The following is a 22,064-nucleotide window of genomic DNA, read 5'->3' as shown; positions in this document are numbered from 1 at the left end:
TTACCCTCACTCTACTTGATGTTTAACACAGTGTTTGGAGAACTTTAATAACGAGTCATCTGGCTATGTGGAACTGTGATTTACTTAAGAGTTAATAAAAAGAAAGATTCATTTCTTTATCTTAGAACTCTTTTAAAATGTACTAATACATTTCCACGCCTTCTGGAAAGTCTCCTGAAGGGTCAATAATTTTATCTTTGATAATTAAAGATCTTGCATGGTCTCATGCCTGAGATGATTTACAACATTGTAAAAAATGATGGTATTTGATTTGCCTGTGAAAGGCTCCTTTTAACAAGAGAGACCAAATCAATAATATATGTGAAAGTGCTCTGTAAACTATAAAAGCACTCTATCCTCTTTACCTTTGGGGGATAATATTAACTTTCCTAATGTTTTTATTTGCTATTTAAAAAAACATAAAATAAACTAATTGATGATTATGGTTAACTTCATAGAGTTCAGTAGAGTCTTACATAGTATATTTGATTTCAGAAGCTCCCAAAAGAGGGAAAAACCCTGGAAAAAAATTATGGTAAGGTCATTTTTATTATAAAGGGCTTTCTTTCCAGCAAATGACATTTCTTTTCTGGTTGAATGTTTCAATATTTATGTAATCAACTCACAAGAGTATTGTTTCAATCTTGATGGTAAACCTGGAGTGACAGAATAACCCCAGCAAAACTGAGAGCACGGAGTTCACAGTCTGCTCTTCTACCTTTGTCCCTGCTCCGTTTGCGGACAGCCCGCTCCCCTCCCCCGACTCCAACACACTAATCCAGTTTTGAGCCCTTAGAGCCCCTTCTTTGCATTCCCTAAATTACTCACCTTGCAGCACTTGTCAGATCCCTTAACCACTAGTAACTCATCTTCCTCGAGTTACAATGTGACAGAGACTAACCATGAACTGGCTGGTAAGCAACTGTCATCAGCTGCTCAACTCTAGTCCAGCAACAGGGTGTCTGTTACATTTTAAATACGTAATCATGTGCCTCAGTGAAGAGCCCTCAGCTCTGGAGTTCTCCTTCTCCCACCCCAGAAACCCAAGGTCTCCTGCGCCCTCACACCACCTAGGCGGCTACCCTCGCCTGCCCCGCTGGGGGGCTGGCCCGCACACCTCCCTGTTCCCTGCCAGAGTCTCAGCAGCCCCGTCCCCAGCAGAGCCCCACGCCTTGTCTCCTCTGGGCTCCTTCGCACCCTGGGGCACCCCCGTTCCTGCGGTGATCTGTGACTGCCTGTTCTTACACGTCTCCCTAGAATTTCGCCATTGGACTCTGTCCTTCTTCCTTTCTGCTGTGTGAGATTGTTAGAGCAGAAACCACGCCCCGATTTTATTTCTTTTCCCAACTGTCATTTCTTGAGTTCCAGGCCCTGCTATTCACTCTTCTTCCCCGCATTTATGAGGTGCAAATGTATCAAGCACACATGGTGGGCCCTGTGATGAGTGAGGGTATATGTACATAAAGATCAGTGGGTAGAGTCAGAGAACACTGTTGGGTAAGGTGAGTGCTAATTTAGTGGTGTTTGGTAATAGCTGCCTGTTAAAGTTAACGCTGTCGATGTGCTGTCTGTTGCTGTGTGGTCCCCCAGAGCTGCCCCCTTCACTCAGGCTTTTAGTCCTGTAGAGTTAGTAATTTCCGTTATTCTGGGAAATTTTAATTTCTGAGATAATGTTTGTATTTTGTGACCATTTTTATAAGCATTCATTTTTCCCCCCAAATTGTGATCAAATAACACATAGCATAAAATTTACCATGTTAACCATGTTTAAGTGTACAGTTCAGTGGCTTTAAATACATTCACACTGTTGGGTACTGTCACCATCATCCATCCACAGAACTCTTTTCACCTTGCAAAACTGAAACTCTGTACTTACTAAAGAATAACTTAACCATTCTACCTTCCCCGAAGTTCTGGCAACTATCATTCTATTTTCTGTCTCTGTGAGTTTGACTTAACCTTGTGTAAGTGGATTCGTAGCATCATGCCCTCAAGGGTCATCCATGTGGTCGCATAAGGCAGAATCTCCTCCCTTTTTAAGCAGAATAATATTCCTTTTTATGTATAGACTACATTTCACTAATCCATTCATCCCTCGATGGATATTTGGGTTATTTCCACCTCTTGACTATTGCAAATAATGCTACTTAAAACATTCATGTTTTTATAAGAAAATTAGTATTTCCCCTTCAAATTCGTATTCCCCATTTTAAAGATGGTTAGTGCTGATGGGCTGTTTTTATTATGTCTCAGAGCCAAAATACTCTTTTAAGCAAATGGGAAATGATTCATTAGCTAAACAGAATCACCAGGGAATGGGTCATTTCAGAGTAGCGGCAACCACCTAAAATATTTTTGTTTTGAGTAATTTTACATGGAAACATTAAGAAAAATTACACACTTCCCTGCTCTCTTGAACAGAACATTTTTCAAGAGAGCTTAATCCTCAAATATGTTAACCACTGCTGGATTATTCAGCATTGTCAGAATTATTTTTGTGCTACCACTGGTGAGTGCTATAATTTTTAGAAGGGTGCTGACATTACATTAAAAATTTTAATTTAAAATACTTAAATTTAAAAATATATGTATACTATATTATTACTTTTGTTTGTTTTTAGGAGCATGCTTCTAATGGCTGCCACCTTTAAAAAAATTGATTTGTTGCTTCTAAAATGCTGTGGGGCTGGAACAGTCAGTAACAGTATCTGTTAGAATTGTGTTCAAGAGTAAAAGAGCCTTTTAGATATTCTTGAAGTAAAATGATTATACTTTGGGACAGGAATCCCCCTCCCATCCTATGTATGCTGGTCTTTTAAAATCTTATTTCCTAATTTTTTGGCAGCACTTTGGATAGAAGAGGTACAATAAAGAAATCAGTTTTTTTTTTTTTGCTGTCAGCATTTCAGTGATGCATTTGTTCAGTAAAAGGCCACCTATATGTAAGTACCTCTTTGGTACTTTGTGGGCTAAGTAGGTATCAGTTGCTAATAAAATCACCAGGCCAAGAGTCTAATCTGTCGTTCTCTCCTTTTTGGCATTTACTAAAACTAATTTCTATTTCTTATTTCCTCTTTCAGCCTGGGAAGGGTAACCTTCAACCTAACTTACAGATTTTTTGCTGATAAAACACAATTGTTTTTTTCTGTTCATTCGTCTCTGATTCATTGGTATCATGAGGCATTTGTGTGTATGGTGTGCTTCATGTGCTTGTCAGCTGGATTTTAAGCTCCTTCCCAGCCCAGACCTTTTTTTCTTGCTAGAAATACTGTATTTGGAACCCAGCATTAGCTAACATAATGATAGAGACTATTCTTAGAGACCTTTGCTCTGTGCCGGGCGCTGCTCCGAGGGCTTTATATGTATCATCTCATTTAATCCTTCCAGTAATTCAGTGGGGCCATTACTGTTATTATCCTCATATTGCAAGTGAAGAAACTGAAGCATAGAGACATTAAGTCATTATTTCCAAGTCCACACACTAAATGGTGGGATCAGAATTTGAACTCAAGTTGTCTGATCGCAGAACCTGCTTTCCTTCCATATTCATTCAAGTCATTCAATAAATATTTATTAAGCTATTACTGTATACCAGGGAGCAATGCAAAGATTCCAGCCTCATGGCACGTACATTCTAGCAGGTGGAGAGAGAAAATTAACAACCGAAATGCGTAAGTAAATTGTATGCTGTGTTAGGTTATCCAAGTGCTAAGACAGAAAGAAAATGAAGAACAGAGCCTTTCGAAGGGGGTTGGAGGGACATGTTGATGTTTTAGGTAGGTGATCAGGGAAGACTTCATAGTTCATACTGAAGAATTGTTTAACAAATTTGACCATTTGACAAGTTTTTGTTGTTGTAGATCTCTTAGAGACATAGCCTGACATCTTGACTGACTCATTGAAAACTTTTAAGAATCTGCTTATGTTCTGCTCATTTAACCCTGTAAGTGTCTTGTGGTTTTATCTCCAGAATCAAGGATGAATCAGCCTGTGGGCTCCGCTTCACTGCCCGGAGCAGCACTCCCTTACTCCAGAGCCTTTCCAAATGTGGAGGTGTCCTGGGAGTGCCCCGTGGGTGCTGAATCCTGTGGCTGGGTGGGGCGTCTGTGCTGAAAGAGAAGGGGGGCATGAGGGGCAGTCAGACACGGGGGACATTGGGGAGCAGCCCCTATAGAAGGATAAGGGTGAGATTCTTCTGGAGAGATCCTTGCCGACATAAGTGAAGAGGGATTGTCCAGACAGGGCAGGTGGCCCCAGACCACCCTTGCACTCAGGGATTCTCTCTGAACAGCGGATCTAGGGGTGGAGCAAGCCAGAGGGTGGAGATGGCCTGGCACCAACGATCCCTCTTCAGTTCTATGAAGAGAGTGGGTCCCATACTCTTGTCTGTGGGTCGGGGGTTTAGATTTATACGTGAAGGACACACATTTCACCCAGTAATTGAGGCATCACGATTAGTGCTTATATTCTAAAATTAAACTTCCATAACAACATGCTTATCCTTCAGCTCAAAAAATGGACCATTCTTTCTGGAACAGAGCATGATCAGACTCCCAACAGGCCTTTTCTTCTGACCAGAAAGCAAGACATTGCAGGCAGGTTCCCAGCTGTCCTGCTCTGCGGCTGCGGTGGCTGATAACTCAGGATGTTGCTGCTGGGGGTGGGAGCCGGGTCCAGCGCCTCCTGAGGCACCACTTTCCTTTTTTATACAAAAACAACATTGTGCCTCCGAGGGTGCTGACTGCACACCAGATTCCATGGACTGTTTTTCTACCCTCCTCTGCTTATTTTTATTCATTTGGCTACTTTATTTTAGGGCTTTACAAAGCTTGTTTTGGCCCGGGCGAAACTTATTGTTTTATTTCTGGCTGCTCTGCTCTCATGCAAACGCTTCAATTAAGAAGCGGACGTGGGGAGGACGTGGTTCTGGGGTTCCGGTTTGCTGGCCCCTGTGTTTGCCCAGAGCCGTGGTGGACCCGCTCCCCAGGGCTGGCCTCGGCCCCGGGCGGGTGTCCAGCAAGGAAGGACCGTGTCCAGCTCAGGGTCGGCAGTGAGGCACCGATGACACAAGCTAGCCTTCCCGGAGGAAATATTAGGACCTGGTTGATGATCACTTACTTTTAGTTCAGAGCTACCTTATGGGAGCGTTAATGCCTCCTGACCAGGCATCGGGAATGATGTGTTAATTTGCTTGCTTGCTTGCTTGCTTTCAACTGAAGCATAATTGATTTATAAGGTTAAGCTACTTTCTGGTGTACAGCATAGTGATTCAGTCATACACGCACATATGTATACATATCCTTTTTCATTATAGGTTATTACAAGATAATGGATATAGTTCCCTGTGCTATATAGTGGGACCTTGTTGTTTATCTACTTTATATATAGTAGTTTATATCTGCTAATTCCAAACTTCTAATTTATCCCTCCACCTCCCTTCCCGCTTGGTAACCATAAGTTTGTTTTCTGTCTGTGAGACTGTTTCTGTTTTGTAAATAGTTCATTTGTATCCTTTTTTTAGATTTCACTTAAAAGTGATATCATATATTTTTTTTTCTCTGTATGATTGACTTCACTGAGTACAGTAATCTCTAGGTCCCTCCACGTTGCTGCAAATGGTATTATTTCATTTTTTTTAATGGCTGAGTAGTTTTCCGCTATATATATGCCACATCTTCATCCAGTCATCTGTTGATGGACATTTAGGTTGCTTCCATGTCTTGGCTATTGTCAGTAGTGCTGCTATGAACATTATTGTGTGTGTATCTTTTCAAATGGGTAGTTTTTTCTGGATATATGACCAGGAGTGGGATTGCTGGATCATATGATGGTTCTATTTTTAGTTTTTCAAGGAATCTCCATACTGTTTTCCGTAGTGGCTGTGCCAAATTATATTCCCCCTGACAGTGTAGGAGGGTTTCCCTTTTTCCACATCCTCTCCAGCATTTATTTTTTTATTTATTTTTTTTTAATAAGAGATACCCACGTGAACAACTGATCTTCCCTAATTGCAGTCCTATGAGGCTGAATCAGCAAAGGGTCAGAACAGGGCTTTCTGAACAGTAGGGTGTCATAACTACTGGTTTAGTTCTTGCCTCTGCTGCTTACTAGCTCCATGTCCTCAGGCAAGTTACCTAACCTCTCTGGGCCTCCGTGTCCACACGTAACGCGGAATTATAACAGTACCTGCTTCACTAGGTTATGGTGAAGATTCAGTAAGGAAAAAACCCTAATTTTCTATAATCATAACCAACCGATAGTATGTAAAACTCCCTTGCAGATGGGGTTTTGTTGCTCTAATTAAAATTACTTGAGTTGGAATTTGGAGTAGGAATCCAATCAAGCAGTGGTTAACTCTGGATTGGCGCAGGATTTCTTTCCCAACTTGGTGTCCAAACCAGACACCTCCTGGGCCCAGCCACCAGCCCCTCGGAGAGCACCACCTGTTGGTGGGTCTGGGTTTTGGCAGGAAGCTGAGAGGGCACCTGCGTTTCCCCTGGAATAGTGGGAATCACCTAGACATCCAGGGGATCCTCATGCCCGGGTCATACTCCAAAACTTCCGGCCGTGGACTCAAGGCTTCAGGATTTTTTAAAGCTTTGCAGGTGATTCCAGCATACCAGTGAGGTTGAGAAATGCTGGACAGATATTTTATTTAGGAAGAGAGCTCGTAAGTGGATTCATTCATACCTCTGTGTATTTATAACAGAATTGGAGTAGTAAACAAAAATAAACACAACTTCTGCACCTCTGTTTATCTCTAGTTTAAAAGCTTACTTATCTTTCCATCTCTTAGAACCTACTGAGCTTTTCACAGCTCCTGACCCATTTACCCAAACTAGTTTGGGTTGTATTTCAAAATAAAGGTACAAATTACCTTAACACTTGCCTGTTATCTGTGGGCTCTTATTCCTTCTGTCTTTCCTGAGTTGGAGAACCTCCACTGCTCCCACCTTGGTCTGTCGATAATCATTACTGGGACAGCCAACCTCTATCTGCCTCTGGCACATGGATCTGCCCTTCCAAAGGCCCAGGTAGGACACTCACATCTGTGTGGGCACCGTGACTGACTGTCCACTCATGTCTTTAATTACAACTAAGTCCTAGGTTCCTTCTCCTCTTTCTTCCCCTTCCTTTTCTTCCTCTTCCCCTTCATCTTCTTCCTCTTCTTCCCCTTCCTCTTCCTTCTTCCTCTTCCTCTTCTCCTTCCTCTTCTTCCTCTTCCTCTTCTTCCTCCCCTTCTTCTTCTTATTCCCCTTCCTCCTCCTCCTTTTTTTGTGTTGTGTGTGCATTTTAAAGAAAGAACAGACCTCATTGTGTTTCTTGGCTCTCAGCTAATAGGAAAAATTTTCAACAAATTTGTATGTCATCCACCCCCACCCCTCTCCTGGACTGTTTATAATTGGATTATCTACTCTGGATTATCGAAGTCAAAACATCTTAATCCAGACTGACTTCCCCAGACTTTCCCATGGTGGGTTACTTGATGCCTAAGGGTACACGGTGATTTCTGCATGAGCCTAAGTAAATCGTAGGAAAGTGAATATGCCCCTTTTTTGCACCCTCTTTCTTCTAGTAATAAGCTTAATTGAGAATTAAATGATATTCAGACCCAAGCTGGAAAAGTAAGTAATATATTTGAAAACTCATTCTAAACTTTTCAGTGAAACAGAGTGCTTATGTAAGATAAGGGTAGTGAGTTTAAGCCAGAGTTTCTATTTACCGAGTTTCCCGTAGCCACTTCCAGAATTTAGCCCATCAGGTGATAGTGTTTTCCATACTTCTTTTTTGAACACAGTGTTTATAACTTTCTTACCCTCTGGGTCTATACACAGAACATGTTGACTTTATTTTGATTGCGTTTTGGATGAGTAAAAATGCAGTGAAGATTTAATTGCCACGTCTTCCTAACAGTCTAGCTGCGGGACACCTTATGGTCTTGCTGGCTGTTACTCCGTGGAGGGAAAGTGGTCTTGTGTGGGGAACTCAGGCCTTGCAGTTAGACATACTTAGGTGTGAGTATAATTACTTATTTCTGTGGCTTTGGGCAAGCTGCAAAGGCTTTCTGAGCCTAGTCTCTCATCTTTAGGTTGGTGGTGTCACTGCTCCTTGTGGTGGATTAAATGAGGTACTAGATTCAAAGCTCCAGATACAGTGTCTGGCTGGATGGAAATGCTCAAGAGATGGTCACATTTACCCAACTGGATCTTCGCTCTTTTTTTGTACCTTTTTTTTTTTTTTTAAAGCACAGTTAGATCATCTTACCTCATGGTTCAGTTCTGCGTTGGCCTCCTCTCATCTTTCAAATGATAAACTTTTAAAAAGTAGCCCTCTATGTTTTTCACTTCTGCAGAAACCATGTACTTAGTAAATGTTGATGAATACATCAGTGATTCATCATCTGGGTAACGAACCTAAACAAATAGGAAAGGAAGGCTTGTTTTTTCTGTCTCAAAGCTCTGTTTTAATTTGAACGATGCTGATCTAAACAGCTGTTTCTGTACAGGCACTGGGATTATCTAAGCTGTGTGTGTAGGTTTTGTAATTTCTTCCCTTTTAACATAGAAGCTGCGACACAAACCCAGGATGACAGGGACACATCCTGCATAGGTAAATTCTCACTAGCTCAGTGGACACGGAGGTCTGTTCATTTGGCCAGCAGTGTAGGTGCGGGCATGGCACCGTTAACACCTTGTAACTTTATTTATAATGGATAGCCTGAGTCCTTTCAAGAAAAGGATTCCTGAAAAATAATACATCCAGAACAAAATAGCATAATTAAAAACAAGGATTAGGAGGGTCCTGTCGGCCAGATCCTGGACAGCTTCTTGGTTTTGAAGGTGAGGTTCCTAGTGAAGCTCTCAGAGACCTTAAGAGAAGTTTACTGCAATGTGAATAATTTTAAAAAGAAGTAGAAGAAAAAATAAGGGTTAATGAGGAGAGATGGGGTATAATTTAAAATTAGGAGAAAGTTGGGTTTTACCAGGTATATTTTGTTTTCCTCTCCCCGGTAGGACTAATCCCATCTCTTGAGAAGCTCTGACCAGCCTCTAGTCCAGCTCCTGCCTCTGGAGGCAAGTTAGACGGCCACGGAGAAGATTAGGGGGAGAGACAGTGCTGGGTTCCCCTCATATCTGGAGATTGTGGAGGAAACTATGAGAAGGGAGAGCAAATAAAATCTATATTGTAAGTAGTAATAAAATATCAGAGTCATACACTTAATTAGAACATCATTCTAGCATTTTTTAAGCAAACTGTTAATAATGGTGCTGTTTAGCCCAGAGTTATTAGCTTAAGTTATAAGCTATTTATAATTTCTTTCTCCTGCCATTACATTTCACCCAAGTTTGAAAACAGTAAGTACTTTTAAAATTCAGATTATATGAGAGAACATAGATTCCAAAATGGAATGACAAACTCATTAGAAGGGTGTACCAATATTTATAATGTGTGGGTTTGTATTATATACAACTTTTAAACTTTTTATGATATTTAACTGCTGCCATTGATTATTATGATGAAACAAAATCACTTGGATTCTGAATACTTTTGACAGAAAGTACTTGAATTCTGAATACTTTTTACTTATTCACAGAAATCTTGGTTCTGAAAAGAATATTAGAATTTATCCAGATGGAAGTTCTCTATTCAGAAACAGAGACCTAGAAAATTGAGTAACTTTCTCAGTTATCTCTGATGGTTGTAGATTTAGAACTGGCCTTCTGCTCTCAGGCTGGAGTGGTTTCTATTACTAATTTGATACCCCACTATCTTTTAAAAGGTTTGTAGTTATATGACTGTATTTCTACCAAAAAAGAAAACATCTTTTTTTTTTTTTTAAAAAAAATCAGTGACACTGACACTGATAAAATATTATTACATAACATAGTTACTGAAACATCCAACTTGAGAATATAGTTCTAGCAATTCTCAGGAAAGATGAAGTTTTACATGTAAACTGGAACCTCAGTGGAATTTTCTTTTGAGTTGAGCCTGAAAGAAACCCAACACATTTAAGGTTTGGGGGCAGATTTGGGGCTTTATGGCACATGAAGATTGCCATGTGTAGTAGTTTCAGGGAGAAAGAATGCAAGAGAATTCTAAAATTTTTCCATTTAGGTTCTAAACATTCATGAAACGAAGCTTGCCTTAGTATTTCCCTTAATTTAATATGTGGGACTTCATAGTTTGCTCTAATCTCTTAACTCTTTTCACATGAAACAAAATTCTTTGCGTAGAGAAAGAAGAGAAATGCTGGTGGGAGGTTGTCTAAAAAAAAGATTGTGTGTATTATGTATATACACAGGCTTTTGTATATGTTATGTATAAAATGTAGATATAAAGCACATTATACCTAATCTATTTCTGTATATAAAATCAAATAAGCCATACATTCAAATTTCTAAAGGTATAAAAGGTTGCACACTGGGAGAATCGCCCTCCCACTTCTGCCCCTCAACAAGAAATACTCTCTCAAGGAACAATTGCTTTTCCCGGTTTCTTGTATAGCCTTCCAGAGATAATCTATTTATATTTAAAACAACTATGTAAATATTTGTTAAAAAATACTATATACACTGTTCTGGCTTTTTAAAAAATTACAGTGTATCTTGGAAATTGCTCCATATCAGCACATACAGAGCTACTTTATTACTTTTAATAACTGCATGGTACAAGTATTCCATTGTGGAATTTAATGCTTAATATTATATTCCATCACATGACATGTCATTAATATTATATTAATATTTATTGATTGAATTTTATTATTTATGATATTTGTTAATAGCATATGAATATTTAACCAGACATTAACTGAGATTTGAGTTGCTTTCTGTGTTTTGCTATTTCAAACCATGCCGAAACATGTGTCATTTGCATATATATGAGTTTATCTGGAGATGAGGAAGATTGCTAGTTTGAAGTGCATGTACATTTGTAATCGTGGTAGATTTTGTTAAAATATTTCTTCATTTATATCACTGTGTCCCTGGCATTACAAGGTGTTTATCAACCTTTTTGGTATTTACCAATATTGTCCCATGTAGTTGTAACTTGCATTGCTCTAATTTGAGTGAGGTTGATCATTTTTTCATATACTTAAGAGCCATTCGTATTTCCTTTTCTGTGAGCCATTTCCTCCTTCCTCCCTCCCTCCTCCTCCCTCCCTCCTCTCTCCCTTCTTTCTCCCCTCCCTCCATCCCCCCTCCCTCCCTTCCTTCTTATCTCTCCCTTTTTCTTTCTTCCTTTATTCCTCAATTTTCAGTTTTATTACTGACTGTAGAAACTCTTTATATGTACAAGAAATTAGCCTATTAGATTTATGAATTGTGGGATTTTCTACCCCTCCCCCAATTCCTTGATTGTCTTTTATGTTTTGGGTGGCATTTTTGTTTGCTTTAATATGCCGTAAGTTTTGTTTTTAATGTGTCACATTTATTCATCTTGCTTTACTCTATTCATAGGAAAGCCTTCCCCATTCTAAGATCATAAACACGAATTACCCCGTGTTGTCCTTCTGTTACCACTTTACTTTTTACAATTAATCATTTGATTCATCTAGAATTTATTGAGATGAAAGGTATAACACAGGAAGTCATCCTTTTTTGTTTGTTTCTTTCAGATGGCTGTCAATTTTCCAAAACTGTTTATTGATCTTACGTCTTTTCCCTATGGATTAAAATGCCACCTTTGTTGCATATTTGACATGTATATACCCGTGACCTATTTCCCATGCCTGTAATTTACTCCATTGACCTCATCTATCTACCACACTGCTTTGTGATGTGTTTTTAAAGTCTAGGAGAGCTGGTTTCCCTCATAGCTCCTCTTTTTGAGAGATTCCTCAATGTTTTTTGCATGATTGTTTTACCATCTGAACTTCAGAATCAACCATTATAATAACCTCAGTTAACCTGAAAAAATATCCTAGAAATAATTTTTTAATTGGGAATGCATTCAATTACATAGCTATAGCTTAGAGAGAATTGACACCTTTTTGGTATTGTCTTCTTATTTAAAAGCATGGGATTTCTTTTCAAATGTTTTAACTTTTATTTTATGTTGTTTAGCATTTTAAAGTTCTCTTCATATGAACTTTGCGTATTTCTTAATATTTTCTAGGTGTTTTACTAATATCATAAATTAAATCTTTCCTATTGTATCATTTGTGCATGTGTGTGTGTGTGTGTGTGTGTGAAGGCTGTTGTTTATTAATTCTCTACCCAGTGCCATTTTACATTTGTAATAGTTTTTCTGTTGATATTTTTGGGTTTCCCAGGAAAGCAATCATATTATCTCAGAATAATGATAATTCTGTCTTTCCCTTTCCGATTTTGGTTCTGTACTTTTTTCATCCCAGGTCATTGGCTAGGACCTCCTGAACAATAATAGTAATAGTGGTAACATTTCTAGTTGTTCATGATTTAGCAGTAAATAAAAGCGTTCTCTCTCATTTGCCTGCACACGCATGTGTGTATGTAATTATGTAAGGAAGTATCTAACTATTCTCCTTATCTTAAGCAATTGTATTAAGAATGAATCTAAACGTTCTAAAACTGATTTATGGTGACTAAGGCACCACTTGGTAAAGTTACTAGAGACCACTGAGTTGTACTTGGAATAGGTCGATTCTATGATGATTGTATAATAACTACCTCAGTAAAGTTGTTTTAAAAAAGAATGAATGCCGTATTTTATCAAATACTTTTAAAGTATCTATAGAGATGATCATATATTCACTTTTAACTTTTTATATGATGAATTGTATAAATAAGTTAAAAATCCTTATATTCCTAGAATAAATGCCACTCAGTCATAGTATGTTAATCTTTTTATGTAGTGCTTAATTCTGTTTGCTCATTTTTAATTTAGGATTCACATCAGTATTTAGAAAGGAGATTCATATGTAATTTCTCTCCTGTGTACTTTCTTTGTTGGGTGATGGTATCAGTATTATAGTTTGCTGTTTAAATTAAGAATTTGGAAATTTCCCTTCCTTTCATATGGCTTGAAATGGTTTAAATATTATTAGAATTGTCTCTTAAAAGTTTCCTAGAACTCCCCCTCTGAAGCCATCTAGACCTATTTATGTTTATTTATGTGTTTATCTTTTGGAAGGTCAGTCAGGAAGGTAGCTTTTTGACTTGTGTTTCATTATAGTATTGACCCATTTTAAGTCTCCCCGCCCCATCTGATGTGATTCCTTAAGTATATCTGAAATATGAGTTACTGAACATCTTCTATTCATACTGATTGAGTCCCTTCTACTGAAGAGTAAGGCAATGTTATTGTCGATTTACTGGTTTCAAGAGCGCTGGCTCTGTTTTATATTCAGTTTTTTATGCTATTTCACAGTCATGTCTACCATTCCCAGATTTGGACACTAAGGACTATTCTGTATGTTTATTGTTGAGTTGGTGATATTGCAGACTGTACTTTATGCTTATATTTCTCTATAGACTAGCATTACTGTCTTTGATACACATGGCCAAGAGAGCCAGTTTTACTGCAGGTCATGCAGCAGACACACTGTCCATCCTTAACAGACACAACTGACTTATCTCTTTCTTGTACTTTGTAGGTACTCAGAGGTTCTAGTGAGTGAAGTACCTGTGTAGTATCTACTATGTGTTTGTTTGCAAAGGATGTAAAAGACATGTTCTGAGGGACAATATATGTTATGAATGCAAAATGGAGTTAAATTAAATATTATGGTAAATATGTGTATTCAGATATATTAAAGGATTCAATTTTACATCTGTCTAGGAGGGGGGAAATAATTTTCAGATAAATATTGATTCAGTTGCCCTTATACCTGTCCTGAATTTGTAAATTAATATAGAAATTACTTCAGCAGTATTTTTGCTTTTCTATATGAATTGGGCTTCTATGCTAGGAAATTGTAACACCACAGTAACAGTGGTGCAAAAAATGGTAATATTGATCTAAATTTAGGTCACAGTGTTTATTTTTAAATGGTTAAGGAAAAAGATTGATATTGATAGTTGATAAGATAGTATTGGATTATGTTGAAGATATACTGACAGTATATTCTTTCCTTTTCTCATAGATTTATCTAAAAACAGACTGGTTGAAGTTCCAATGGAATTGTGCCATTTTGTATCACTGGAAATTCTTAATCTGTATCATAATTGTATCAGAGTCATTCCAGAAGCCATCATTAATCTGCAGATGCTGACTTACTTAAATTTAAGGTAAGTTGACTATAAAGGTTGTATCAATGAAAAAAAAATTTTGCTTTCATTTCTATCAGTTTTTTTTTCTCTGCAATTCCTGATCAACCTTTGAAGTAAATCACAAGAAAATTATTTAAGAAATATCTTTTATAGTACATTTGTAGTGCCATTAATATTGTTTTTGATGCTAGACTTCTCTGAATGTCAATATGACAAGATGTTTTGATTTTTTAAAATAATTTATACAACATAGTTTATCCTTCTTGTCTATTTGGTACTTGGAAGGTTGTTCATATATTGTCTTCAGGTATTGATGCAGATTTTGGAGGAGGAAAGCTAAAGGAAGTGAAAAAGAATTGGAGGCTGGGACAAATTAGGGACTTGCTAGTCTTTGGGGGTTATTGGTACCATTGGATTTACTACCCAGCCCTGACTGAGCCTGTTCACTTCAGACCACCGGAGAAAGTTAAGGAGGAGCATTGAGCTACTCCAGCAGGGTGTAAAGTTTATGTTTTTAGCCCATTAAATTAGGTCATTGTTTGCTGAGGACAGGTCAGTGGTCTGTATTGACTCTGATTAAGCACAACACAGTATAACATATTAATGCCCCTGAGTACTACTGAAGTTAAGAAAAACAGCTATTTTAAGACCTAGGTTTTAGACTTTGCTGCTGTGACTGTCAACTGCTCTGGCCAGATTTTGACTCCTTGACTCATATTCTGGGATGGCAGGAGAGAGGGGGAGGTATTTTATCAAATCTATCTGTACTATAAAAACAAAGTTGCAAAGTTCAAGCCCGAGTGTAGCCTTCACTTTTGTCAGTTGCATTATCTTAGTGTGCAAAGGGTAGCACCTGATTAGCAAGGCTTGTGCTGTGTAACAAATATGCCAGAGTTCAAAGTGCAAGATTCAACTCTAATATGTTTCAGATTCCACATATTAGTGATACCTTACAGTATTTGAAAAGACATATTCTAGACAGAAGCATATAATATAATTAAATCAAGACATTATCACTAATTCAGATGTGTTGGGGAAGTCTGTATGCATTTCCACAAATTAAAGAAGTACTGCAAATTACTTTTGAGCACAGACTTAAGGTAGACTGTGTCCATTATAGCACGTTTTGAAACAACTTTAACAAATAGGCAAATTTGTCAGTTTTTATAAATAAATACCTGAAAACACTACCTTTTCAGTAGTACTTAGGATTTTTCCTCTTATTTCTACTAACTAGGAAGAAAGAGTTGTTCGATGAAATAGTGCAGAGAAGTTGCTCTTCTGGTTCCACAGATTTTATGTTTCTGTACTTAAAATTACCCACCGTCTTCCTGTGTTTTTAATTTTTTTCCCTCTATTTTAATGAGTTGCATGTGTAAATTACTAGTGTTCCAAAATAAGAGAGGTATCATATGAAGCGACTTTGAATTAATGGGAAACATTCAAAATTGATCACACCCTCTGGGACATCTTGCGTATTCCAGCCAAGTAAACAGTCATAAATATTTGATGGTGTTGGTGATAATGACGACAGTGGAGGTGATGGTGGTATTGGTGGTGGTGTGTCCCTGCCTACCCAGCTTCTTGGCTGACAGGATCTCTCAGTGACATTATCTTTAAATGTCAAATGACTGCCTGGTACCAACAATCCAATTCCTGTCTTATAACAGAGATGAGTTTAATTAGCACATGGAAAGAAAACGTTCACTGTGAAACGCAGGGCAAAACACTTCAGTATTTTCTAGATCTTCTCTTGTGATAGAAATGTCAAATTTGTGGAAAACATTAATTTATTGCTGTTTATGTAGCTGGTGTTTGAAGGGTCTGGGCCTTTAATCTTCGCCTCTTGGTGTTCACAACAAAAGGTTATGTTGGCTTAGTGTATGTGCCACTGTGTCTCTTCCTGTTAGAAAGTGTCTTAATCCAAGAAATGTGGCCAAGAACAATAAAAATGATTAAGTAAGACTCGTTCCTATATAGGAACAAACACTTTGAACCTGGGCTGCACAGGAGAGCCTCACAGAGTTTAAAATCTATTTTAAGTCGTTGGAGAGGTTGTTTTTGATGAGACTTGTAAAGAAAATATACCCTAGAAAAACAGAATAACCCGGAGCAGGGAAGCTTTTGGCAACACAAAGGGTGTCGTGAAACTGAGAATGGGGGAACTTAGCTTAAGAGTTTCACCTCAGAAATGTTCGGGAATAGAAGCTGCCAAAAAATGCAAGCTCTTTACAGCATTTGATCATATTGCTTCCAGAACTCTTGGTGAATGGTGTTACTTTCTCGGGGTGAAACGTGTGCAGCCAGAGCTGGCATGTTCATCAGAAGCCCCTTCCCCTCCCAGCCCCCTGGGGGTGGATTGTGAGACACCCCCTGTAAAGAAGGGAGCAGCCTCTTGAGCAAAATGTTATCACACCATAAAAGGAATCTGTTTGGGCTGCTTTTTCTGAAGTCTGGCATCCTTTTTGGCTGCTGAACAATGTGCAGAAAGAGCCAACTTCCTGATGGCCGTATAACCTGTATCCCCGCATTCCTTTGGGGGCTCGTCTGGAGGAATAATCCTTAATCCTCAGTGTGTAGCTCTCTATTTGAAGGACTTGAGAGAAGCATCCTACACGTTAGGAGTGCCTTGTAAAGCACAGATTTTGTTTTTTGTTATGAAGAAAAAACTCAGTTTTATTCTTCTTAAGAATTTTGATTTTATTCCTAACAAATACACCTCCTCCTTGCACTGACATTCTAAAGAAAGTCTCAGTTGTAGGATAGTGTTTTTTCTTTTTATAAATGGAAAAAAATGGATGATGTCTTCCTAAACTGGAAAAGGGGAGGAGTTTTGCTCAGTTAACCTTGTATTCCCTCTTTCTTTTATGAAGATCTTATCTGAATCAAAGTGAAAACAGGAATATTTTAGTATGTGTATTTTGGAACTGGCCTCTGGTAACTAGGTTGTGTTTTGTGAAAAGACAGATCAGCAGAAAGACACGAAAACACAGTGAACCATGTTGAGATTTGGAAGTATTGTCTTAAAACTTAGGAGTATTTTTTGCAGAATGCCAGAGTTGGAAGTGGCCAGCAGAGTTGTCCTCTGCAGGAGCTGCAGCTTGTGGTTTAAGCCTTGCCTTTTCTAAGGTGCTCACTGGGCATTTGTTTTTAAGGTGGAACCTTTAGTCAACAGTCCCTAAAATTTTAGTATATTTATAAATTATTGGGCCTGTAAAGTTATTGGCATTTGTAGTTGACAGGTTTTATTAAATTGCTAACTAAATGTGAATGAGTTCGTAATAGGTATTTCATATCAGATTCCATTCCTTTTAGTATAGCCCATACTTGGCAAGACTTCCAAAAGGGGTTTTTCCATTATACACATCACCCGATCACAGACGTTGTTTTAGACCAGTGTTTGTATTGAAAAAAGAGAACAGAGAGATACAAAAGGGACATTATGGCTTTGATGGCCAGACTGCTGTCAGAATGTGTTGGTTTTGTTTTCAATTCTGCTTCTGATCTTAATACGTTTTTAAGATCTTCGTGCTGCAGATTTGCTTCCTGAAAACAAGGTGCATACCCACTCCTGATTCATTGTATGGATTTTTGTTTACGGTAATTCTCAAAGCTTTTTCTGCAAGCCCAGAATGAACAAGCTGCACATAACATTTATTTTTCTCACAAGACAGACCAAAGCCCTTGAAACATTGCCATTTCATCAATAATCAACCTTAGATGGCCTCCAAGAACATGACAGTTTACCAAGTCTGATAACAAGTAATGTAGATGAGAAGAGGGAAAGATAGAAAGACAATATAAACACATGAAAGAAGGTGTGGAAGTTTGGAATAACCTTCACCATTGTCATCATTATCATCATCATCACTTCTTAGTAGATAAATAGGATTTAGCTGGTACACCATCATACTTGAGCCCTTCAACCACCTTTTACTTTATTTATTTAGTTTTTGAAGTTTTTTTTTTTTTTTTTTGATGGAGGTACTGAGGATTGAGCCCAGGACCCTGTGCGTGCTAAGCATGTGCTCTACCACTGAGCTATACCCCCACCCCTAACCCTTTACTTTAGATGGGAAATAGGGAAGTGGGACACAGTATTTCATAAATAAGAATAGTAGACACTAGTGGAACATATTTCTATGGCATTTTATAGTTTGCTCAAACATCACCATTGTCATTAACACTGTGCTCTGGCTGCATTCCATGCCCCTTAGGACCAATTTAGAATCATGAACATAATTGTTAGAGAATTTTCCTGGAGGCCAATCTAAATATTTAAATAAGGGGGTTAAAAATTTTCTACTGTGTTCATACTTGGTTCCTCCTTTTAATTCCTAACAGTATAAATTTGTGCCTTTTTTCTTTTATTCATTTTTTCAGAAGTTTGTCTTTTTTTGTCGTGTATTTTTTTTAAGTCAACTTTTAATTTTAATGACCAACTCTACAGATATTTTCTTTCTCATAAATAACAAGTTTACCATATTTCCTTTGGTCTATTTTCTTATAGCTTTATTCTTTAAATTTTTGGAGTTTGAGGTATTTAATGCATTAGTTTTTAGTTATTTTTCTTTTTTTATAGGCGTATTTAAGGCCATGTGTTTCCCTGTACTTAGTACTGTAGCTGATTCCTAAAAGTTTTGATATATAGTATTTTTCTAATTACTCCTAAATCTTTTCTGATTTCCAGTATTTCTTTTTGACCCATGAGTTTTCTATAGAATAAATTTTTATAATTACCTTTTAAAATTGATTTTTAATTGCCTAGTGTTTGGAGAATTTTTTTATATTGATTCTTTAGGTTGGTTGATATCTGCTTTATAGCCTGTGCATAGTTAATTTTACAAATATTCCACATGAACTTGAAAAGAATGTATGCTAAGGATGTACTGGGTTCTAGTGAATCCACTAAGTGTAACTTACTGTTGCTTCTTTTGTTTTTGCATCTCATTTATTTTAGGGTTTACTCTCCTTTTATTACATGCATTCTTAAGTAGTTCATTCCATGAGGGTACGTTTGTGGTAAATAGTCTTTTTCTGAAATGTCTTTCTCTCCTCATTCTTAAAAGAAGATTCAATTATTTGTATGAAATTTTCTATTGTATTAGTATAAAGTTTTAAGTTGACCTGTCTTTTCTGTTGTATTTCAGAGATATTATATTTTCCAGCCTCTGTTTTGCTATAGAGAAATCTTTGCTCATCTACATCTTTTAGGTTTATAGAAAATCTTCTGTATTTTTCCCTTTGATGACTTTCCATAGCTTCTCTTTATCTTTGGTGTTTCTGCACTGTATGCTATGATATGTATAGGTTTACCTGACTATAAACTTTATTTTGCTTCCTGAGGCTGAAGATTCATGTCTTTTATCAACTCTAGAAAATAGTTACTATCTTTTAAAATATTGCTCCTTCCTCTGTTTCTCTACTATCTCTCTTCTTTGGCCACTACCTCTCAGTTATCTGTTAGACCTCTCATTCTGTCTTTCACATTTCTTAGTCTCTTTTTATAGTTCTGATTTCTTTATATTTGGAGTATTTTTTAAGCACGAGTATGCTTTCAACATATTGAAAGTACAGTAATACTTTGAAAGCTGGAAAACAATGGAGCACCATGAGATCCCTTAATTGAAAAGACTCTTAGTGCTTGGAATGTGTAGCACAGGACCTGTACATTTTGAATAAGAAATAATTAAATAAGGCCATTTGCAGCAACATGAATGGAGCTAGAGATTATCATATTAAGTGAAGTAAGACAGAGAAAGACAAATATTATATGAAATCACTTCTATGTAGAGTCTGAAAAAAAGAATACAAATGCATTTATTTACAAAGCAGAGACTCACAGACATAAAAACAAACTTATGGTTACAAAAGGGGAAAGGGATGGGGGACGGATAAATTAGGAGTTTGGGATTAGCTGATATATAAACTACTGTATATAAAATAGCTAAACAGCAAGGTCCTACCATATAGCACAGGGAACTATATTCAATAGCTTGTAATAACCTGTAATGGAAAAGAATATGAAAAAGAATATATATACATATGTATAACTGAATCACTATGCTGTACACCAGAAACTAACACAACATTGTAAATCAGCTGTACTTCAGTTAAAAAAAAAGAACTATACATTTGACTCATTGGTGAAATTTTATGCACTCTTACCCTTATAATAATATACTTTGTCAGTTAGCTAAAAACAACTTGATACTGAGTTTCTCTGAGTTGTTTATTATAAAACTTGATGAGAACTAGTCTTCTTGCCTCTGACCTATTACACTGAAGTTTGTGAGAAGTTGACTTCCTACTCTTCTCTCCTTTTTTTTGTTGAACTCTGCCTTTTCTATCTTGTCAGCATCCTTCATACTGGGTCCGTGGAATTAGGGCTTAGGAAAGTAGGTTTTGACTGCAGTCTGGAGGCATAATGGCCAACACGGAGCTTCACTTTGGGTCTCTTTGTGTTCTTTGCTTGTTAGGAACAATTACAGTAACTGGACACATAGAAAGTGTTTTTTTTTTTTTTTTCTTAATAAGAGTTGCTTTTGAGAAAAGAGATATAGTATTGGTTTTCTCAGTTTGCCAGTCCAGATCTAAACATATCACTGTATTTTCGGAAGTGATAAAATATATGTGATAGTGGCTAGAAAACTGCAGAATATGATGTTAAAAATATTATCCTGCTTCAGAAAGGAATGCTTATGCTGAGAACTCAGGGAGGGGAAACCTCGATAAAATACGCAGCTGAGAGTTTCAGCATATGTAATAATCCAAAATAACGTTTTTTTCAGGGAATAGAAACTAAGTCAAGAATAAGTGCATGTTCTGTAGCTCTTTATCTAGAAAGAGTCAAAGGGTTGGGCGCTTAGGGGACAAAGGAGTAGTAGTGACAAGAGCAGTTTTTTCTGTAAGGCATTTTTTTCATCTCCTGTCATTTCTTGGAACACCTTTACACTCTGGACCAGACGGACTGTCAGAACAGATGGAATGAGATGATCTCTTTGAATGGAAAGATCCAAATAACAAGAAGATTTAGGTCACTTTGAGAGTTGGATCACGTGGAACTCTGTTATCTATTAATCTCAGCTTACCTACTTTATCCTCCTGAAATCACACCGTGTTTTCCTGAAACTCCATTTGGCAACTGGCAAACCGTGGCAGAAAGGGATGTGAAAATAATATAAGAAAATTGATCCATTCCACTCAGTGATGAATCCTTCTCTTTATGAATAGAGTCTGATAGATCTGGAGAAAACCTGCCTGCCAAACTCCCTAGGAGAAAAGAAATTATTTCTAATCACAGTGATGCCATTGGATCATTTAGGGTGTAAGAACATTTCCTAATGTCATCTTCTATGGAAAAGCGTTCTGTTAATAGGTATGCTTAAGAGCAAAGTCCATGAATTGTGCTATTAGTCTTGTGACTCTCCACACCACACAGAACTCTTCTCCCTTTTTTTTTTTTTTTGTGAGGTTTACCTATTAGCATCTCCTAGAATGTGCTTTTCAAAACACCAGTTTGCCAACACAGATTTACAGAAATGTTTATCACCCAAGGAATCCTTTAGGAGCTGACTTCATGCCTAAAACGGATGAGGTTAAAAAGCATGTGTCTTCATGATGTCCTGTTCAGAGGCTAAATAATCTGTATGGACTGGATGTGTTGAAAGATAAGATGAAATGTGAGTGGACGAGAGAAATGCCCAGGAAACACTCAAGCAGAGAGTGCGTTCACAGAGCTGCCATCCAGGCTGATTTATTCTTTATTTAGCACCTTTTAAATCTGTATAAATATTTATATGTTTATTTGTTTATTATTATCAATTAAAAGGATGCGGTTTATTTTGAGAAAAAAATTAAGTAGTA

At 37.5% G+C, this 22,064-nt stretch overlaps 1 protein-coding gene across 4 annotated transcripts in view; it reads left to right on the top strand.

The window, feature by feature from the left end:
• LRCH1 (leucine rich repeats and calponin homology domain containing 1) overlaps nucleotides 1-22,064 on the top strand; it is a 169,839-nt gene that overhangs the window by 69,114 nt on the left and 78,661 nt on the right. For all 4 annotated transcript variants that reach the window (XM_074378186.1, XM_074378189.1, XM_074378187.1 and 1 more), the window contains exon 2: nucleotides 14,072-14,216. In XM_074378186.1, the coding sequence (XP_074234287.1) occupies nucleotides 14,072-14,216 (145 nt within the window). The remainder of the gene's footprint in view (nucleotides 1-14,071; nucleotides 14,217-22,064) is intronic.

The sequence above is a fragment of the Camelus bactrianus genome, chromosome 14 (genome assembly GCF_048773025.1).
Source record: "Camelus bactrianus isolate YW-2024 breed Bactrian camel chromosome 14, ASM4877302v1, whole genome shotgun sequence".
Lineage (NCBI taxonomy): Eukaryota > Metazoa > Chordata > Mammalia > Artiodactyla > Camelidae > Camelus > Camelus bactrianus.
Note: the sequence above shows the minus strand (reverse complement) of the source record. Positions and strands in the feature narration are given on the sequence as shown.